Below are 21147 nucleotides of genomic sequence, written 5' to 3'. Positions count from 1 at the left end.
GTTGGGATTTGAGCTTGCTGTTGTTTTACCACACGTATCCTAAGAATATCTTGTTGAAAGATCGCACAAGTACTATTAGTACATATAACTAAAGCTTAGAATACTCTGAGTTCTACTGAACCAGCTGTTGTAGCTCCTCAAGGCTTAGCACACCTTGGCTACAACTCTTAGCAAGGGAACAGTAGGTAAACACGTAGTGTAGGTAGGTGCATCACTTACACCACACTAGAAGCAGTATGTCGGACAAAGGAGGAAACTCTGGGTCTCCCCTTGTGTCAGTTGACCCTCCACAGGTCATCCCTTCAGGATATACTGTGCTGAACTTCAAGGAGTTACGACAGCTGTGTCACTCCAGGAAGATCAAGCAGGGGTCTAACCCCACAACGTCCTTTCTGATTGGTCTCTTGGAGACTTATGATGCCAGAAGGGCTGAGAAACTTCTTAGCTCTTCTAATAAAGAAGGAGACATGCCTCCCCTCGAGGGAACCAGAGACGATCCTGACCTCATCCACCTCGCAACTGAGAACGAAGATGTGGAGGATGATGAGGATGAGGATCCCTCTGGGGATGAGGCAGATAAGGGACAGGTAGAAGTCGTTAGACTAAGCAGGTCCAACTTAAGCAAACATGATAGTGGTACTGGGGGACCCCCGGCGCTACTGTCAGGTCCGCTTAACATTGGGAATGGACGAGCCCGATCTCTGTCAAGAGACTCTGGCGGATCCCTTCGAACCAATGGCTCTCACAACTCTTCTCAGAGAGGGATGACGTCCCCTCAGAGGAGAGTGTACGAAGCTAAGGAAAGGGCAGCTAATCTGAGGATCGAAAGGGAAGAACTTGCCCTGGCCAAAGAAAGGATTGCCTTTGCTAGAGAGCAACAGTTAAGTGGGGCAGTCCCCACTGGTGGCAGCAATGTACCTAGCAATAGGGAAAAGAGTTTCGATACGAAACACCTTGGTAAGATAGTGCCCCCCTTTAAACAAGGGGACGACATCCACAAATGGATTACTGCTTTGGAGAGGGCCTGCACGGTGCAAGGTGTTCCCCAGGGTCAGTGGGCAGCTATCTTGTGGCTCTCCTTTGAAGGTAAAGGAAGAGACAAGCTCCTCACCACAAGGGTGGAGGATGCGAACGATTACCAAGTCTTGAAAAATACACTCGTTGAAGGGTTCGGCCTAACCACTGAGCAGTACCGGGTGCTGTTCAGGGATACCCAGAAAACGCAGTCTCAAGATTGGTCTGACTTTGTCGATTGTGCCACTAAGGCTTTTGAGGGCTGGTTGCTGGGCAGTAAGGTTACTGATTACAAAGGATTGTATAATTTGATGATGAGAGAACAAATTTTAAACAATTGTCAGAACCAGTTGTTGCATCAGCATCTTGTCGACTCGGATCTGACCTCTCCCCAAGAATTGGGAAAGAAGGCAGACAGATGGGTTCGTACGAGAGTTAAACAGAACCAGGGCCAGAATCAAGGTGGTCAGAAGAAAGCAGACCAGAAGGGTAAAGATTCTAAGGGGGAACAAAATGACCAGAAGTCTTCGACAGGTCCCCAACAACCCAAAGAGGGTGGGGGTCAGGCTCCCCAAAAGAAGAAAGAAGGCCAATCCAAAAGATGGTGCCAGTACTGTAAAAGTAAATCTCACTGGTTTAGTGAGTGCACCAAGAAAGGAGGAGGGCAGACTCCTGCCACTGCAGCCCCTAAGGCACCTGTGCCCCCTAGTACAGTCAGCAGTGGTAGTGCGCCTCCCAAGGGTTTAGTAGGGTTAACCCTGGGTTCTGAGGGGCGTGACAACTTAGTTGGCACACTCACTCAGGCTGTCCTTGTCAGTACAGGGGACGCGGACGTGTCCCCTGACGTAAGTCCCAATACCCTGGGCAAATACCGACAGACGCCTTTCATAAATGGAAAGATGGCTCAGGCCTATAGGGACACTTGTGCCAGCGTCACCATGGTGACGCCCAACTTTGTGGACCCTGGACAGATCATGCCAGGTACAGAATTCCTGGTGACCAATGCAAGCAATGTCACTACCAATCACAGTATGGCAATTGTAGCTTTCTCCTGGGGAGGGGTAACTGGCCAGAAGAAGGTTGTAGTTAGTCCAGACCTCCCAGTGGATTGTTTGTTGGGCAATGATTTGGAGTCATCACAATGGTCAGAAGTGGAGCACCGGACTCACATGGAAATGTTAGGGTTGCCAGCACATGTGTTCGCTGTGACTAGGTCACAGGTCAGGAAATGCCCCACTGAACAGGTGCTGGATCCTGGAACAACGGACCAGACACCTCCCAAGAAAAAGAGCGGTAGGGTTAAGGCTGCGCCTTCCCCCTTGCCCCAGGTCGTGGATCAAGTCTCAGAGGAGGCTGACCTACAGGAATTGAGGGAAACTGAGCCTAGGGAGTTCGAACTTGATCAAGTTGAATTCTTGGGTTCAGGGGGACCCTCAAGGGAGGACCTGGGGAAGGACCAGTTAAACTGCCCTTCTCTTGAACCCCTCAGACAGCAGGCTGCTGCTGAGGCTGCTGGGAACGCCACAGGTACCCACAAGGTATACTGGGAAGATGGACTCCTGTACACTGAGTCAAGAGACCCCAAGCCTGGCATGACCAGGAGGCTGGTTGTACCCTTGTCTCAGCGTGGTTTCCTACTTACCTTGGCCCACGAGATTCCCTTAGCAGGTCACTTAGGCCAGACGAAAACGTGGGACAGGCTTGTCTCACACTTTCACTGGCCCCACATGAACGAAGATACCAAGGAGTTTTGCCGCTCCTGTGTCACCTGCCAAGCCAGTGGTAAGTCAGGTGGCACGACAAAGGCCCCCCTTATACCAATGCCTGTGGTGGGGGTGCCCTTTGAACGGGTGGGGATCGACATCGTCGGTCCCATGGAACCACCGACAGCCTCAGGGCACAAGTTTATACTGGTGGTAGTGGATCATGCCACCAGGTATCCTGAAGCTATTCCCCTTAGGACCACTACAGCACCTGTTGTGGCAAGAGCCCTAGTTGGAGTGTTCTCCAGAGTGGGCTTCCCTAAGGAGGTCGTCTCCGACAGAGGTGCAAACTTTATGTCGAGCTACTTAACTGCTATGTGGAAGGAATGTGGTGTCAACTACAAATTCACTACACCCTATCACCCACAATGCAATGGGCTTGTTGAGAGATTCAACAGGACCCTAAAAGGGATGATTCATGGACTACCGGAAAAGCTTCGGCGTAGATGGGACGTCCTGATCCCCTGCCTCTTGTTCGCCTACAGAGAAGTCCCACAGAAGGGGGTTGGCTACAGCCCTTTTGAACTTCTGTACGGGCATCCTGTAAGAGGACCCCTGTGTTTGGTGAAGGAAGGATGGGAGAGACCTCTCAAAAAGCCTGCAGCCAACATAGTGGACTATGTGCTTGGCCTCCGCTCGCGGATGGCCGAATACATGGAAAAGGCATCTGAAAACCTTAAGGCCAGCCAAGAACTCCAAAAAGCTTGGCATGACCAAAAGGCTGTCTTGACTGTTTACCAGCCCGGACAGAAGGTGTGGGTGTTGGAGCCAGTGGCCCCAGCAGCACTCAAGGACAAATGGTCCGGGCCCTACACCATCCTGGAGAAAAAGGGAGAGGTCACCTACCTGGTCGACCTGGGAACTCCCCGGAGCCCCCACAGGGTGCTTCATGTCAACAGGCTAAAAGCATATGTCGACAGGAAGGACATGAGTTTGCTCATGGCCCTAGATGAGGGACAGGAAGAAGAGAGTGACCCTCTCCCCGACCTGCTCACTCAGAATCCTGACGATGGATCGGTAGATGGTGTTGTCTTTTGTGGCAGCCTCTCCGAACATCAACAGAGCGACTGTAAACAGGTTCTTCAGTCGTTCCGACATATGTTTTCTCTAACACCCAGTCAGACCGATTGGTGCACCCATGAGGTTGACACTGGTGACAGCTTGCCCGTCAAGAGTAAAATCTACAGGCAGCCTGATCACGTTAGAGACTGCATCAAGAGTGAAGTGCAGAAAATGTTGGAGCTGGGAGTCATTGAACCCTCGGATAGCCCTTGGGCTAGTCCCGTAGTTCTAGTGCCGAAACCTCACACCCAGGGTGGTAAGAGAGAGATGAGGTTCTGCGTAGACTACAGGGGTCTCAATGCAGTCACTAAGACTGACGCCCACCCAATACCAAGGGCAGACGAGCTTATTGATAGGCTGGCTTCGGCCAACTACTTAAGTACGTTTGACCTGACAGCTGGGTATTGGCAAATCAGGTTAGCTGAGGACGCCAAGCCTAAAACCGCATTTTCAACCCCTGGTGGGCATTATCAGTTCGTGGTGATGCCCTTTGGTCTGAAAAATGCACCTGCCACCTTCCAAAGGTTGGTGAATCAAGTCCTTACTGGGCTGGATGACTTCTGTGCGGCGTATCTTGACGATATTGCTGTCTTTAGCTCCACCTGGGAGGATCACCTGGTCCACCTGCGGAAGACGTTAGAGGCGCTGCAAGCAGCAGGCCTCACTATCAAGGCCACCAAGTGCCAGATAGGGCAGACACAGGTTGTATACCTGGGCCACCTTGTAGGTGGAGGCCAGGTTCAGCCACTGGAGAGCAAGATACAGTCAATCAGGGACTGGGCTCCTCCAACCACCCAGACTCAGGTTCGAGCTTTCTTGGGCCTGACTGGTTACTATAGGAAGTTTGTCAGGAACTATGGTTCAATTGTGACACCATTAAACGAACTGACAAGTAAGAAAATGCCAAAGAAGGTTCAGTGGACAGCGAGCTGTCAAAAAGCATTCGATGACCTAAAGCAGGCCATGTGCACGGCGCCTATCCTCAAGAGTCCGGACTACTCCAAACCATTCATTGTCCAAACAGATGCTTCTGAGTTGGGTGTGGGAGCTGTTCTTTCTCAACTGAATTTTGATGGTCAAGACCAGCCCATTGCTTTTATAAGCAGAAGGCTGACCCCTAGAGAGAAGAATTGGTCAGCTATTGAGAGGGAGGCCTTTGCTGTGGTTTGGGCCCTGAAGAAGCTGAGGCCATACTTGTTTTGCACTCACTTCAAGATTCAGACCGACCATAAGCCCCTCTTGTGGCTAAATCAGATGAAGGGTGAAAACCCCAAACTGCTTAGGTGGTCCATTTCCCTACAGGGGATGGACTTTACAGTGGAACATAGACCTGGTACTGATCATGGCAATGCCGATGGGCTCTCCAGATATTTCCACTTAGAACAAGAAGACTCACCTGGTCAAGGTTAGCTTATTGTTCCGACGTTTGGGGGGGGGTCATGTAGGAGAGTAGGGTCTGCAATCCTATGATCACCCAGATTTTTCGCTTTTGTTTCACTGGTTTACGACTTTCTCTGGCTGTGGGCCTGCTAATCAGACCCACAGCCTGGCTGTTCTCTTTCTAAATTACGAGATGTACCCTAGGTGCATTTACCAATTGGTACTGGGCCACCTTATCAGACCCCGTAACACAGGGCATAGGTGTACCCAGGGCCGCCAGGGGCTGCAGCATGTATTATGCCACCCCTGGCTGGCCTCCTAAATTTGACACAACTGGCTGCACGACAGCTGGGGCGAAGTCGTGTAAGCACCCTTCGCTTTAGGTATAGTAGTCCTATATCTAACCATACAATGGACACCCGAGTTCCTATCAGTCACTCCTATGGCAGGCCTTAACAATCCTGAAGGCAGAGTGCGTGGGCTCATGTGAGCTAGGTTCAGGCCCGAGCCGAGCCCGGTTGCAGCTTGCGGAATCAAGACCCAATGGCTGTTCCATGATAACGCGTACCATATCGGTAACTTCGGTGTCGCGTTATCAAGGCATGTCGAGTAAGGTGTCATACGAATCGGGGTGCTGCCCTCTCACCAATACTGGCGATGAGGTTAGCATTCCACCCTTCTAGAGGGACACGACATGTACGTAACTGTGAACCCCGGTTAAAGTTAACTAAAGCCTCAGCTCCACAAAATGGGTGCTGCCACCACAGACACGAGTCTGACCTCCTGCTGCTGGGAGTCCTTCCAGCGAGGAGAGCTTGGACAAAGGGTTTCCTGTCGAGGGCGGTGTTCGCACCGTCCCAGACAGGGTTTGTGTATTCTGGGTAGGTAGGGCTTTTGCGAGAAGGTGACTGCGGAGTGGCACCCCGGTGCTCACTACGCATCTGCCGGTTAGAACCAGTTCCAGGGGCGACAGCCCTGGCCTGGGGAAAGTCCGGCAGGGGAGAGGGGTGTAACTACCCCCCTTCCTGGTCCCACCCTTAGGGCAGGACCTAGTCATGTACCCACCCCTTTCTTTAGAATAAAGGCCGGAGCGGGGACCCTTCCAAATTAGATCATCTTTGAATCAAGAATACTTTCTACGAAAGGACTTCAAGACTCTTCTCAAGATTTCTCCCTTGTGACTAAGGAGTAGTCACCCTGCATCAGCGGGCACCATCTAAGAACTCTGCGGTTTGCTGCAAGTCCTTCCTCAAGGATCCGACGGCCCAGCTCGACGAGAACCGGCTTCCCTGGCACCTCTGACCTCTACCCACGTCATCAGCTCAGCTGTGATCTGTGGGTGCGACGAGACCTCGAGGGACCGGCCATCATCAGAACCTGCACGCTCTTAAACCAGCACGACCATCGAGGTAACTCTCTGGTGAGTGCTCTGGGGTCCGAGAAGCCCCGACCCTGAGCCGCTCCAGCACCGAAGTGCAGTCTCCCAGCATCTCCACGATCTGCGTGGGGCCCTTCTGCTCGCTGCTCAGCACGTTGTCTGGTCACTAGCCGCTGGCTTGTGCCCGTCCTTGACGACGACCGACAAACAACTCTGCTGGTCTGGTTGCTCCAGACTGGCCCTTGCTTCCATCTTTGCGAGAAGCACCCCGGACCCTCCTGGTCCACTCAAGACGCCATCTTAGGCCCACCACGTGGCCCTGAGATTTGCCAAGGCTTGTTGCCCCATCCTGGGCCCAGCGACGCCGACAGCATCATCCTTCGTGGGACAGCTCGCACCTCCACCGTGGTCGCCGACAACGCCTCCTGGTCCGTGAGACTGCAGAGCCTAGCGTCGCCCACTCACCTAGTCGAGGTGACGGCCAACCGGTGCCCTCCTGGTACCCTCTGACTACTGGCTAGTAGTACGAACTTGGTCCCCTCTGCTTTCAGGTGTCAACGATCTCTGATCCAGGCTTGGATCTCTACGAACTATTCATCACTGGTCGCCGGCCAGCAACTCCTTTTCTTCCGGCTCCTGGCTCGTCAGCGAAGACCCCGACGCCTGTAAGACTTGTGCAGCCGCAGCCCTCGTGGCTAGGTAACTCGGCATTTCGGTGCCTGCATAGCCTCTTTACTCTAGGGTCCCGAGTCCCTCGCTTCCGACTTGCCTTATCGGGTCCGCCCGAGACCTTAAACTTTCCGTGTCCTCGGACACTTGTTTTAATTGTGCACTTGAAGTATTTGCCTAAGAGATTTGGTTTGTGCTTAGTACCCTGTCCTCACAAAGAGTACAGGGCTGTTGTGATTCTTAATAAATATACTGTTTATTTTCATAACACTTGTGTGGTGTCCTTTCACTGGGTGTTCAAGGGGTACATGTGTGGTAAACAGCTGGCTTAACGCGCCCTCTCGAGTCTTTAGCCTTAGACTGCTCGTATCCACGCTACTAGGATAGCTGGTCTATAGGTTGACTTACAACCAAACACCATAAGGGTCGTTGGAACGATACATAGCGGTCGCTAGAATAGCGAACGTTGCATATCGGGCCAACTTCTCACAGACCACATTCAAAAAGCTCAACACACGGGTACGAAAAGGGCTTCTAAGTTTGTTTCCAAAAAGCATTTTGGGGGCTGTGAGTTTCTGCCATATTTGAGTTCAGGATCAGTCGGATCCCATTAAAACATATCACACCTCACTCAGCTTTTTAGGCATAGCTTTGAAATGTGTAGGAAATTCAAGGTAAGAAAAGGTCGAATCCATGCAAGCCGTGTCACTCTGGAATTCCATTGGCCCGTAGCTTTCAGGAATACCTCAGGTGTTATTGGTTTCTGGGTGGCGGCAGACCCTAGTCCAGACACAGCAGACATCCCTCGTGGAAACACAAGTCAGAAAATGCGTTGGGACCCATATAAGCCACAACAACCAGGTTTCTGGGAGATCTTTAGTTTTCAGAAATACCTGAAAATGTTAGGTTCACTGGGTGTCAACTGAGACTGATCCCAAATATTAAAGCCATCTCCGATGGAAACTGAGAAGTAATATGTTTTTAGGCATAGTTTTGATGTTTGTAGGGCTAAGATAGGGGGTATGGTGTATCCCACTGCATTAAAACGTCTAATATATCACACACATTCTGTGAATACATGGCTGTGCACTACGCTAACTGAAAAACTTCACAGTAGTCACATACTAAACATCTGGGTACCTTATCCCAGCAAACCTAGTAATGGGAGGGTTCAACATTGAATTTAGAGTCCCCACTTAAAATGAAGCATCAACATTTTTTTTAAATGGATGCCTTGAGTTCAACCAGCTAATCAGCATTCTAACGCTGAATGTTAGTTACAAATTAGAATAAATGTTCCAAATAATGGTGTAACCACCAATATAGGTGAATCATTTCTAAATCTCCTTCTGTTCACAAATATGCAACTCTGGTCAGTCCACGGGAATTTGACAGAAGTTAAGCCAATCTTGGGAACAATACAACTAAATTAATGGCAGAACCTATTAGCATGACAGCACCATATCATACCTATGACAAGGGACAACGCGCCCACATAAAGTTCTCGAAGCTGAAAAAGAGATCCAGACCGGAAACCAGCAGTTAAATAGAACAGTGGCTGGACGGAGAAAAGAATGTGCCCCCGTGTTTAGACAAGTTGCTCAGTAGGAAACTGGGTAATGAAATCTCGAGTCAAGGAGTAGATTTTCACCACGTGTTGCATGTTGGTTAAATGCTGCATGATAGTGGAAATTTATTTTACCCTATGAATGCAAGAAGTGTTTGTTTTAAATCATTTGTTAACTGATTATCTCTTTTTTCTTGACTTAACATGAGCACATTTCCATCCTCTATTTTATCGTCATAGCGCAATTAATAAGTGCTTTGAAAAGAGCTGATATGTAAAATGAGGTCGCTAGATGCTATAACCTTCTCTCAATGTTTGTGTGTAAAAGAAATGACGTATTAAATCATATTTATGTGTTGTAGCGTTATCGTTATTATTTCAAGAACTACGCAAACTGAAGCATTGGTGTTGTAAGCCACTGAGATGAACAAGGCAAACACCAAAGGACTCGACAGAGACTGCCAGACAGACCTCTGTCAAAAAGCAAACAATGCCTAGTTTAGTAAACACTGCAAAAAAAGCACTATTTCAATCGAGGGTAATCTTTAACTTTTACAAGGAACTGAAATGACCAACCGAGACCCACACTGTGCAAGAAAAACCTACCTACAAATCCAGGATTCAATTTTATACAGTCCTGAGCCACCACCGTTCCTTTCGCTTTTCCTTCGGGTCCATGTTTTATAAACTCTTTCAGGTTAGTAGAGTTGGGCATTGCCCAAGAAACAGGAAGTATCATACCTGGCAAGGGGGCCATGGCCTGAAGACCCCATGAAACAAGGCTTGCAGGCGGCATTACACAAGTGATAAAATCCTCCCTCTCAAAAAGGTTTCTAGCTGCCCACAAAGTTTCCCTTAACCTTTTTGGAGTGAAAAGTCACAACATATCATGCCGAAAATTGGCCATTTTGTTGGAATTCCAAGTACGTCCAAACTACAAAAATCGATTAGTGCCAGACTGATCCTACTGACTTAGATTTTTCATATACTAAGAAAAAAAAGTGTAAGGGCACAAAAGAAAATGTGATTAGTATATTCGGCACATGGAATACAGAAATGGACTCCAGGAAACACAGAACAGAAAGAAAACTGAGTGACTGCCAGCTTCAAAACACGTCTAAAGCTCCAAATCTGCAATCATAATTTAAACACAATGCTAACTCTTAAGCCCTCGGCCTGTGTTATGTTAAAATTCCACAGCAAAACCCCTGCACTCCAAATTACCAATACTGCGGAGTTCAGTAATTTTATGACATATCATAACCACACCATTCCAAGATTTACCCTGAGGAATAGGGAGGTTCACCAGGATTGTCCCGCATTTTCCAGAGAGCTCCTTGAAAACATACTCAACATTCTATTTCTTCCTTGAGTCTGAGTCTGACCTAATACATTGTTCTAGTCCAGGACAGCACTATTGAAGCATGGCATCTGAACAGAGGTTGAGTGTCCACACCACAACCAACAACTGGTATTAAGAGGAATTCTACAGCCTTAATAAACATCAGGAAAATGGATAATGAAACAAACGGAGTATGCAAAATAGAATAGTGAGCTTCAGAATAGTATGCATCCTGTACACTAACCATCTTGAAGACACCACGCTGTGTCCTTGATAAAAGAGGTGCGGGTTGAGCATCGCGCTGAGTTTGGAGTGATGCCCTCTGGCGGCTTAAATAGAGTTTTTAGTTCCTCAGCAATACACTGTCCAATTCGAGACAAGGAAGTAGGAGGGATATGTACAAGAAAATGTTGGAGGGCAGTGTTATTCCAAAATTGGTAATGTTGCGCTCTGACATTTAAAAAAAAAATAGGGATGCACCATATTTGGAAAAATATGGCATACCCCTGCATTTTCCTTAGTGTTGGTACTAAAGAAAAAGCCTCCTAGCGAAGGCACCCTTGCACCATGTTGCAAGTTTGACTACACAGCAATGATGATTGTTTATGTGCGGTAAGGGACACCTTCCTGCACATAAACAATCTTTAAAGGCGATCTGCAGGTTCTGTGTGTGCTGCTGCAGCAAACATAGGGACATATTTACAAGCCCGTAACACCATCGAAGCATCATTTTTTCTGATGGACCATTGGCGTTGCTCCTTACCCCATTTTTATAAGATGGCTTTATGCCACTTAACATGGTTTAACACCACCTTGTACATATGCTTCTTTCTGCAGCAGTCTGCTGCAGCAATGGGGCAGGCAATGGGTGTTGCAGTGGGCGTTCCACCGCAACACCCATTGCTTTTTGATACTGCCCAATTTTTACAAAGATGGGACAGCGCCAAAAACTAAGACAAGGTAAAACCTGTTCTTAGGATGGCGATACAAGGAGAAATCGATAATTTCTCCTCGTATTTCGCTCTTTCTATGTGTGCTACATTCTGCAGCACACATAAATACAGCAAATCGTCTTTAAAGATTGTTTATGTGCAGGAATGTGTTCATTTCTGCACATAAACAATCACCCCTGCAGTGTAGGCACCATTGCAACATGGCGCAAGGGTGCCTGCGCTGGCGCTAGGTAGCATTTTTAGTGCCAGAGCTAGGGAAAATGCAGGGGTGCACTGTATTTTTGTAAATACGGTGCATCTCTGCATTTGAACAATTTCAGAATTCAGCGTTACCAATTTTGGAGTTACACCGCGCTCCGACATTTTCTTGTACATATCTCCCTCAGACAGAGCAAAATACTAGGGGAAATTGTTAATTTGTGATGGATTGTGACAATTTTTTAATGCTTCACCAAACCCTATCTGTTACAAGAGTTGTCACCCTAAATACTAAATTAGGAAGCCAATTGTCAATAAGGAGACAGTTGGTAATGTTTATTCGAGCATTGGCGCACCTTTCACTAGCACACTGAAGGGTGGTGAATGAATACAGCAATAAACAACTGAAAGATGACCAGTCAACTCTTTGCAAATGGCCTTACACTGCAGGAACGCGCATCACCACGATTTTATCAACTTTTGATCTGCTTGAGCTAGATTTATTTTCTTTGTTAAAATCTGCAGATTATGCAGCAGATGCGGCAACCCCATAAATATTCAGAAAAATGCCAGGACTGCAGAATTGCATATTTCTAGTGACCCTGCCTGTAGGTTATTAAACTGGTGACACCGTTTTGTTTTCACTGTTCAAGTGTATTGTATCCCTGTATGATTATAAACTGTATGACCTGCATTGTTCTAAAAAGAATTCCAATAAAAACATTTTCAAATAAATAAACTGATTACGACGGTGTGGAACTTGGTACAAGGTCCCTGTTCCTCCAGTTGATAATGTCTTGCTTCTGCTGCAGCACAGCCCACTCACATTTCCTATAGTATCATCACTCTCCCATCAATCACCGCTGCACTGAGCTAAACCAACATTGAGCTGCTCTGCCACATAATATTGGAATAAACTCCGCTTACCTTGTGGGGGTTGAGTGGCCGCCAGGGCGCTGAACATCACAGTGAAAGCAAAGGAAAGCGTGGAGAGAAGTATCATTGTTAGGAGCAATCTGTCGTGACGAGCCATAGTGGCACAAACACAACCTGCACATCTAACACAAGAGAACTCAACGAAGGCGTCTTGAAACTACATCCTCGCATCGATAGAGGCGCGGACCAAGTGCCCAAGGAAAGCACAAAGTTTAAGCTCTGTTTCCTGGTAGGTGAAATGCATGTCGGGATCTTATCTGTTGACTTCGCCCTCCGTTGCTATCTAGACGGGGACCTGTTGCTGTGCTGCTCTAGTATTTATTACAACGACTTTTGCTGTGTTAATGACTGAAAACAATGACTTTATTGTGACAATGTGAATATCAAATTGAAAGTTATTCATTTAGTTCAGCGTAACAAACTTGGGAAATCTCTGCTTGCTTCTTGACAGATAAGATTCAGAGTGCCAATCACTTAATCACTTTACAGAGGAAAACGAGCGGGCCGATAGGATTAAGGATTATTTAATGAAATTGGAATGTTTTACCTTTGTTGAGGGTTTCCTCATTAAATGAAATACACGCACACTCTTTGTTTAAATACATTTTAAATGGAGATAAGGTGTTAAAGTTCATAAGTACGTTTACACTGCCTGCACCAATAAAAAAAGTTAAGAAATTACCTAGTTGAGGTGCTACCTTAATCTCGTGTCCAACCCCTCCTTAGTAAATCAACCTTAACTCCCACCCCAGCAGACAATATTTGGTCACTCAAAGTAAAGAAAAACACATTGCACAATATAGAACATTATTACTCACATCAGGCACCAATTTCCCACCATCATAGATTCTTTCAGTCAGCCCACCCTAATTCATATGCTCATTCATCAAACATCACAGGACAACACAACCACAATCATGCAACTTTTATTACAACATCATATATGACCGTAGAAGCCCTTTATATTTGTATACAAACACCAGTTTAATATCATAAAAACCCCACCACACAAAAACAGAGCTACATTTATAGGTCGAGTGCATGCACTGCCATAGCCAATAAGAAATGGACATTCAGCAACCCCTATCGTCAGGCAACATTACGCTCCAGCACACACTCCTACACACAAACTGTGAGGATGACTTACCACCGTTCTTCTGAAGGTCAGGGACTATAAGAGTCCTGGGTCTACTTGTTCAGGGCAATGTGCGGTTGAGCTCAACTTACGACAGATTTGGTGTGAGCAGGAGTAAACGTAAAGTGGTCAGTCATATCAGATGGGGGACAGTGTCCTGCATTACATAATGTGTCCTGCGTGCACCATTCTAGCTTAAATTTTTTACATGTAGGAAACAATGATCTTGGACAACTTTCAGGTTCACACTTTAATTTTGTAAACAAGGAAGATCTTGCCTCTTTATATAACCTACATCCCAATACACCGTTTGTTTTTTCTGCTTCAAAAGTGGCTATTCACTACTAAACTTACACCAAAGATGGAGCCTACATAAAGAAGCATTCTCATGTCACGACTGCACATCTTGGAGTCATTGGCTGTATTTACAATGGCAGCATAAAATATGAGAATCCAGATCTGTTTCGCAGAGGTGGTGTCAATCTTACTGATCTTCGTAATGCTACGTTTTTCCTCATTTGTAAAGAACTGTCAAACCTATCATTTAATCACCTTCTCCACTCTCTCGCAACAAAAGATCTTTACGGAGCTACCAGTTGATTTATTGAAATTATTTAAAAAATAATGATCTCATGTATTTTTAAACCATTTGCGGCCAAAAGGGGGCCCTGGAAAAGAGAAATCTAAAGAAAAAAATACGCAGTATATTACAATTGAAAAGATTGTGAAACATTAAAGAAAAGGCAACATTACTAATGTTGATGGATAATCAGCTTGATGTTTACTAAGGCTAAAGCGCCATTTTTAGGTCGAGCATTCGAGACCTCTTCCATATACTTTAGTATAGACATATATGTGTATGTACTTTGTGGGCTCTGGAGATCAACCCTAGGACTTGCCTGCTTCCGCTATGGGGCTTTTTTTCTGTTCAACTGCCTCTATTTAACAGTCTTGTCAGAAAACAACCAGTAGAGGTCAGTAAAATACTAGAATTGCTTTCTACTGAGGGACTTTCTTTCTTTTATTTTTGTGGCAACTGCCTCTATTTAACTTTCTTGATAGAAAACGACCAGCAGAGCTCAGTAAAATACCTAAATCACTTTAGCATTCTTTAGATTCCAGTCCATATAAATTGTCCTCCATGAGCACCTGAAGACAATAATATATTTTTCAAAACTTGTATTTTCAGTGATATGACCACCAAAGGCCCTAATTTTATATTAAAAACAGAGCTTTGGACCATACTGTTTCCCGCAGAAAGGCAACATTTTTCTCCATGTGTTCCCATACCTGGCGTGTCACGCAGTTTGGTGCTAACTTTTCCTTCATGTTAAAGAACAGTAGATGTTTCAGCACCCAGGCTAATGTGCTGCATATCTAAATACATATAAGACCCCAAAGGCGAGACCAATTGCACTGCAAATGCTTGTTACTGCAAATACGTTAAAAGACCCCACGGCTGCCCTGTTTTTAGACGCCGAAAAAGCGTTTGACAGAGTGTCCTGGAGTTACCTATGGGAAGTACTGAGGTGGAATGGTATAGGGGCAGGATTTGTTAAAGCCTTACAAACTCTGTATCTCAACCCGACTGCCAAAATAAGGGTCAACAAAGGACATTCCACTACAGTTAAAATACACAGAGGGACAAGGCAGGGGTGCCCATCTTCCCCCCTACTCTTTGCTTTATATCTTGACCCCTACATTCGGAAACTGGAAGCTAACCAACACATTCCCCCTTTAATTCTTAATGGATGCAGATTTAAAACACTGGCATACGCCGACGATGTGGCTATACTGACTGCACAACCTATGGAAGCTGTGAGAACAATTGAGGCTGAGGCGGAGCGCTTTGGACAGTTTTCAGGATATAGCTTGAATAGCAACAAAACCCAGATTGTAAGAAATCAGTGGGTAACTTGTAACGATGATAGAGTGGTAGAAGAAGCAACTTATTTAGGGGTGAGAATCACAGCAGAGATAGATAATATTATCAAAAGTAATCTAGATCCCTTGCTCTCTACTGTGAAAAAAGACTTGGAAAGAATGAATAATTTACATTTATCATTGGTGGGATGCACAAATATTATTAAGATGATGATCTTTCCTAAGTTCCTATACTTCTTCAGAGCCATACCCCTATTATTTGAATCCCATTGGTTTATTAATATAGAAGCTATATGTAACCGGTTCATTTGGGCTCACGGTAAGACTCGGAGAGCGTATAGATTCATGACATTACCTAGGGAAAAAGGGGGCTGGGGAGTACCTGACTTTCGTTTGTATTATATGGTTACTGTATTACAGTATATACAAGGATTAATTGGGGGGAATGTAGATGATATAAGATTGCAAGATATGTCTACAAAGATTTATACTGTTGTTTTAGGGCCAAATGCAAGTAACTGTTTTTTAAAATGTATAGACTATAGTTACTTTAAGAGAACTAGGTTCAAAACTGTGAGAGCTGCAGTTACGATATGGAATGCTTTTATGAAGAAAGTCAAACTAGGTAGATTTAATAGATATGTTTGGTTACATAATAACAGTTCGCTCCCGGGAGAAATTTTTGCTGATCAAACTATGATAGAATGGGAAGCGTGTGGTATAATGCAAATAGGGGATTTATTCGATCAAGAAGGTTTTAAGCAATTTACGGATCTGAGAGAAGAATATGGCATCAGCAATAGGGGCTTCTTCAAGTATTTACAGATCAGAAGCTTTTTAAAGAACAAATCGGGAGGGCCTGCAGGTTTCAATAAGATAGAATTGTTGGACAAGATCAGGGGATCAGGGGAGTGTACAATAAGGTCTTTCTATGCTGCTTTGGTGAAGGAGAAACAGGACGATCTAGAGAAATACAGTACAAAGTGGGCAGACAAACTGGGTGTTGATAGTATTTTATTCATGGAATCCTTAAACTTAGGATGCACAATATTAAGTGCTGCACCCCTGCAGTCCCAGCACTACAAAACGCTCTACTTTCTTTATCATACGCCCGCGAAAATAGCAAAATGGGGAGGGAACACAGGAATAAATTGCCCGCGTTGTAATGAGTTGGAAGCTGATAGTATTCATATCTTTGCAACATGTCCACAGCTACACTCATTGATAAGGGAAATAGAGGGATTCTTAGACAGATCTCTGGGGATTAATATTCGTCTCACAACGTCCTGTATAATGTTAGGAGTAGCTGAGCAAGGTCATGATCAATTTTTGGAATTTTTATTTGTAATAATGGCAGTGTATAGACTGACAATAGCCAGGGCTTGGTTAGATAAAAATCCCCCCAAATTTCAAGACTGGTTGGCTTCCATGCTGTACGCTCATAAGATAGAAGAAAATGTTTATGCACGGAAAGGTAGGGGAGGTAGACGTATGGGGAAGAGAATATGGGACCCACTAACTATATGGAAAGAGAATCAAAAGAAAAATTGACTAATTAATAGTGAGTCTTTTCCCATCATATTCTTATTTGTTATTCTTCTTCTCTTTTTTTTTAGTCTTTTTATTTTGATTTTACTATTCCTTTCATTTCAATGAATAGTTTTGTTGAACTAAATGTCAAGTAGGTATGAGTTATTGTTTAAAATGTGTAAATATGGTTTATTGTGTAAAGGTAATTTGTAATATCAAATGTGCCTATGTAACTAAAGGAAAATAAAAAAAAATTTATAAAAAAAAAAAAAAAAAAAAAAAAAAAAAAGCAAATGCTTGTTATTGCTATGTCCACAACAATATGTTTATCTGCCACAGAGATCACGATGAAGACCGCATGAATGCCAATAACTCTTGCTCCTATTTTGACATGACACTGTAGCAAAAACACCTGCCTCTGAGTATTGCCCTACTTGTGGTTTGAGAAGTAGATTAGCATAGTCCAAAACAAGAACTCTCTGGTTTTAAACCAACATGCTTCTACTCAAATGCCATCATCATCATCAAACTTCATTTCGATCTCCGAGGATCATAAAAAAGCACAAATACAAAAAGAGCACATTAAAACCATCCAATTAATATCCATAGATGCTATACAAATGAAGAAATCTCAGAAGTGCAATCATTACAAGCTTGGATCCGCAATTATTCAACCAGTGCATCGTGGAGGTTCCCCATAGCCCATCACAGAATGAGAGGCCTGTGCAATTTTACACAATTCCACCAATGTCGCATGAAACCTAAATAACAATGTACATAGGGGCTTGACACACCACTCATCTAAAAAAGAGGTACACTATGGGATCAAAATAAATATATAATGTGTTCTTGTGTCCACTTCTACTACATACGTATGGACCCTGATTTTTAGATCTTTTCGGCCCAAGGGAATGTGCAAAAATAGCAGTGTGCCACTAGGCATTAAAGTGCAGTTTTTTGTTCTGGCTCTTCGTCCACATATAACAAAGTGCCAACAGATTTAGATTGAGACATGAGTAAGAAAAGAATATAAAAGTTAAAAACCATCCAAAAATGCAGTCACAGAACCATGGATAGATACAGAGAATTAAAGTGCATAGTAAATAATCAACAGGGGATTAAAGCAATATGTAAAGCAAAGAGAGAAAAAATGTCCTCCGGCCCACCAACATGACTATCGCAGTGGCTCCTGATCACAAGCTTGGATACATTTTGAGTGCCAGATCCAGGCAGCCATGAGGTATCTCTCAACAGTGAAAACCACCTAGGTAGAGCTATCTGTTAACTGCTGGGCCTCCCCCCTCCTGCCAGTGCTGAGCCAGTTTTTGGCTATTTGGGGTAGTTTGTATTTAGGGTTCCGTAATTTTTCTCCTACATAAGGTCCTTTATTTCCAACATCCTGGGTCATTCTAAAGGTACCCAGGTTGTGTGGATTCCCATAAAAACGAGAAAATAGGCAAAATATAGCAACATGTTGATTTTTTTAAAATACAATAGGAAAAAGTGCTTCAGATAAAAGTGTGTGGTTTTTCCTAAAAATGACATCTACAAAAGGTTTATTGTACCAAAGTCACCATCTTCCCAGTTGTTTGGAACATGCAGAGCTGAATCATAAAACCTAATTTTGTACCACGGTTTTGCCATTTTTCTAAGAGATAGCATATATTCAGTATTTTTTGTGTTCTCAACCTACTTCCAGTTTGTCGTGGAAACCTGTGTTAAACCCATGGATGATCCAGGACAGCGATGGATTTCTGAAAATTAGGCACCATTCTGAATTCATCAAGGGGTCATTTGTGTAGATTCCTTAAGCTTTTCCCAAGGAAAATAACTATTGAAATAAAGAAATATTGAAAATGAATAGGAAACAACTGGCATTTGTGACAACATTTTCATCTGTAACCTTTTGTCACAATAGCCGATTTACAAAAGCAATATACTATTACATCAGCTAGATCCATTCTGGTTGAGGGGATATATAGGGATTGTAGGATCACCAATATCTTAAAGACCTGAGCCAACCACTGAGCTGCACCGTAGAATGTTTTTTATTTGAGTACCATATATTGACCAATTAATATAGCGAAATAGGTAGAGTGAAAATGGGTATTGAGGAAACCTACATATTTCTTAAATGGGCACGAGGCATGGCCATTTAGGAGCAGTGGCTATTTGTACATCTCTGAATATGTGGGTACCCATACTAGAGTATGACTTAGAGGGTATATTTCCACATGTCATGTTTTTTATACACTGGCTTACATTTGAAGGGCACAAATGCAGAAAAATACAAGTGGTAATAACAAATGTTTAATAATTCTATGCTCTCACAAGGATTCTGATAAAAATGGTACCTCACTTGCATGGGTAGGCCTAGTGCCCATGACAGGAAATGGCCTAAAACGCAATATGAACACATCGCATTTTTCCACCAAAAACTGACCCTTCTTTTCCAATGTGGGTAGCTCTTGAATTCGGACGCTAGCTCAGCTGGCGCCTACAGAAACATAGCCATCCTGTATATTTTTTTAAACTAGACACATTGGGGTACCCAGGGTGTGGGCTGACTTGCGTAGCGCTCACCATGTTTGTTCACCCATAATCTCTTGCAAACCTCAAACATTGCCTAAAAAACACATTTTCCACACATTTCTGAGATGGAAAGTTCTGGAATCTGCAGGGAGCCAGGAACTTCCATCCACCCAGCAATATCCCCCCCCCCCGAAGTCTCCCAATAAAAATGGTACCTCACTTTTGTGGGTAGGCTGAGTGCCCGCAACAGGGATAGGCCCAAAATGTAATGAGGAGACATCAAAATAATCTATCACAAAATGACCTGTTTTTGCAAGGGGGGTCCTTGCGTTTTTGGTCCTGGGCCCGCCATTTAGGGCAACCTACCAAACCCAGACATTTCTGAAAACTAGACACCCTGGAGAGTCTAGAGAGGTGGGGCTTGTTTGGATCACCCAACATTTTCATACCCAGAATCTCCTGCAAACCTCAAATGTAGCTAACAAGTTACATTGGGATCACAAGCCTGGCACACATTTTCTACCACCCAGTGTTCCCCTGGGTCTCCCAATAAAAATGATTCTTCACTTGTGTGGGTGGGCCAATTGCCTGCGACAGGTAAGGGCCAAAAATGTGTAGAGATTGCCCTATTGGACCCACTTTGGTTCAAACCTCAGTTTTTTCATTTTATACGTTTTTATGCTGACTCTCCTTTGGGCACCCAAACAAGTGAGGTATAATTTTTATTGGGACACTGAGGGGAACGGCGAGTGGTAGGAAATTTGTGCTGTTCTGGGCCCTTCCCTGCCTGTCATGGGCACTTGGCCTACCCACACAAGTGTGATAGCATTTTTTATCGGGAGACCTGGAGAAACGCTCGGTGGTAGGAAATGTGTGCCGGTACGACGATCCAACATCTTTCCCACTCAGAAATATGAGGAAAACATGACATTTTAGCCAAATTTGAGGTTTGCAGGGGATTCTGGGTAATAAAACGCTAGGAGGTCAATGAAAGCCACACCTCTCTGGACTTCCCTTGGTGTCTAGTTTTCAGAAATGTCTGGGTTTGGTAGGTTTCCCTAGACCAGAGGTCTTCAGACTCTTTGATGCGGAGACCCCCCTGTCAATAGGTTTTAGGCTTAAGGACCTCCTCCTGACAAAAATGTCTAGAACTTGACATTCCTCTTCATCGACAACTATCGACAACCATAAACACCCCCAATTTAATCTCCTAAAATCATTTTTATAGTGGAGAAATATTATTAAACAGTGTTTAGCAAACCAAAGGTCAGTGAGCGTGGGGGCGTAGTCAAAGATGTGGCTAAAAACAAAGGGCCTCATTTATGAGGAATTGGCATACGGCAGCGCCGCAAGTCTTATTGCTGTGCTGGCCTTTGCGAATGTGAAAGGGCAGGAATGCACCTTATTTATGAAATATGGTGCTTTCCTGTCCTTTACCCCTGTGTTGGTGCACAAATTGCTGTCTAACGCCAATGTAGGCAGGATTGTTTTTGTGCCGGAAGGAGCACTTTCCTGCACAAAAACAATCCAGAGAGGGAATTCCTCTTTCTATGTGTGCTGCAGAATGCAGCACACATGGAAAGAGGAAATAACGTAGAGAAATGAAAACATTTCTCCTCATTTCACTTGCTATGGGAAGGAGTAAGGTTTTGCAGCTGTCCCATGTTTACATGGTCTTGTAAATCTGGGGCAGCGTCAAAATCCATAGGTGCTGCGTGGGAACACCCATTGCAATGCCCATGGAACGCCTACTTGACATAGAGTAAGACAACCCAGCGAGTGACTTTGCGCTGCCTCATAGATA

At 44.7% G+C, this 21147-nt stretch overlaps 2 protein-coding genes across 2 annotated transcripts in view; one reads left to right on the top strand and one right to left on the bottom strand.

The window, feature by feature from the left end:
* LOC147722756 (uncharacterized) overlaps nucleotides 1-12460 on the bottom strand; it is a 529150-nt gene extending 516690 nt beyond the window's left edge. Inside the window, exon 1 of the mRNA XM_086965224.1 lies at nucleotides 12254-12460. Within this exon, the coding sequence (XP_086821350.1) occupies nucleotides 12254-12359 (106 nt within the window). The 5' untranslated portion in view covers nucleotides 12360-12460. The remainder of the gene's footprint in view (nucleotides 1-12253) is intronic.
* Nucleotides 12365-21147, top strand: part of VPS4B (vacuolar protein sorting 4 homolog B) — a 516916-nt gene continuing 508133 nt past the window's right edge. The window contains exon 1 of the mRNA XM_086965223.1: nucleotides 12365-12491. The gene's annotated coding sequence lies outside the window, so the exon portion shown is untranslated. The remainder of the gene's footprint in view (nucleotides 12492-21147) is intronic.

Source organism: Lissotriton vulgaris, chromosome 4_1, assembly GCF_964263255.1.
Source record: "Lissotriton vulgaris chromosome 4_1, aLisVul1.2, whole genome shotgun sequence".
NCBI lineage: Eukaryota > Metazoa > Chordata > Amphibia > Caudata > Salamandridae > Lissotriton > Lissotriton vulgaris.
Note: the sequence above shows the minus strand (reverse complement) of the source record. Positions and strands in the feature narration are given on the sequence as shown.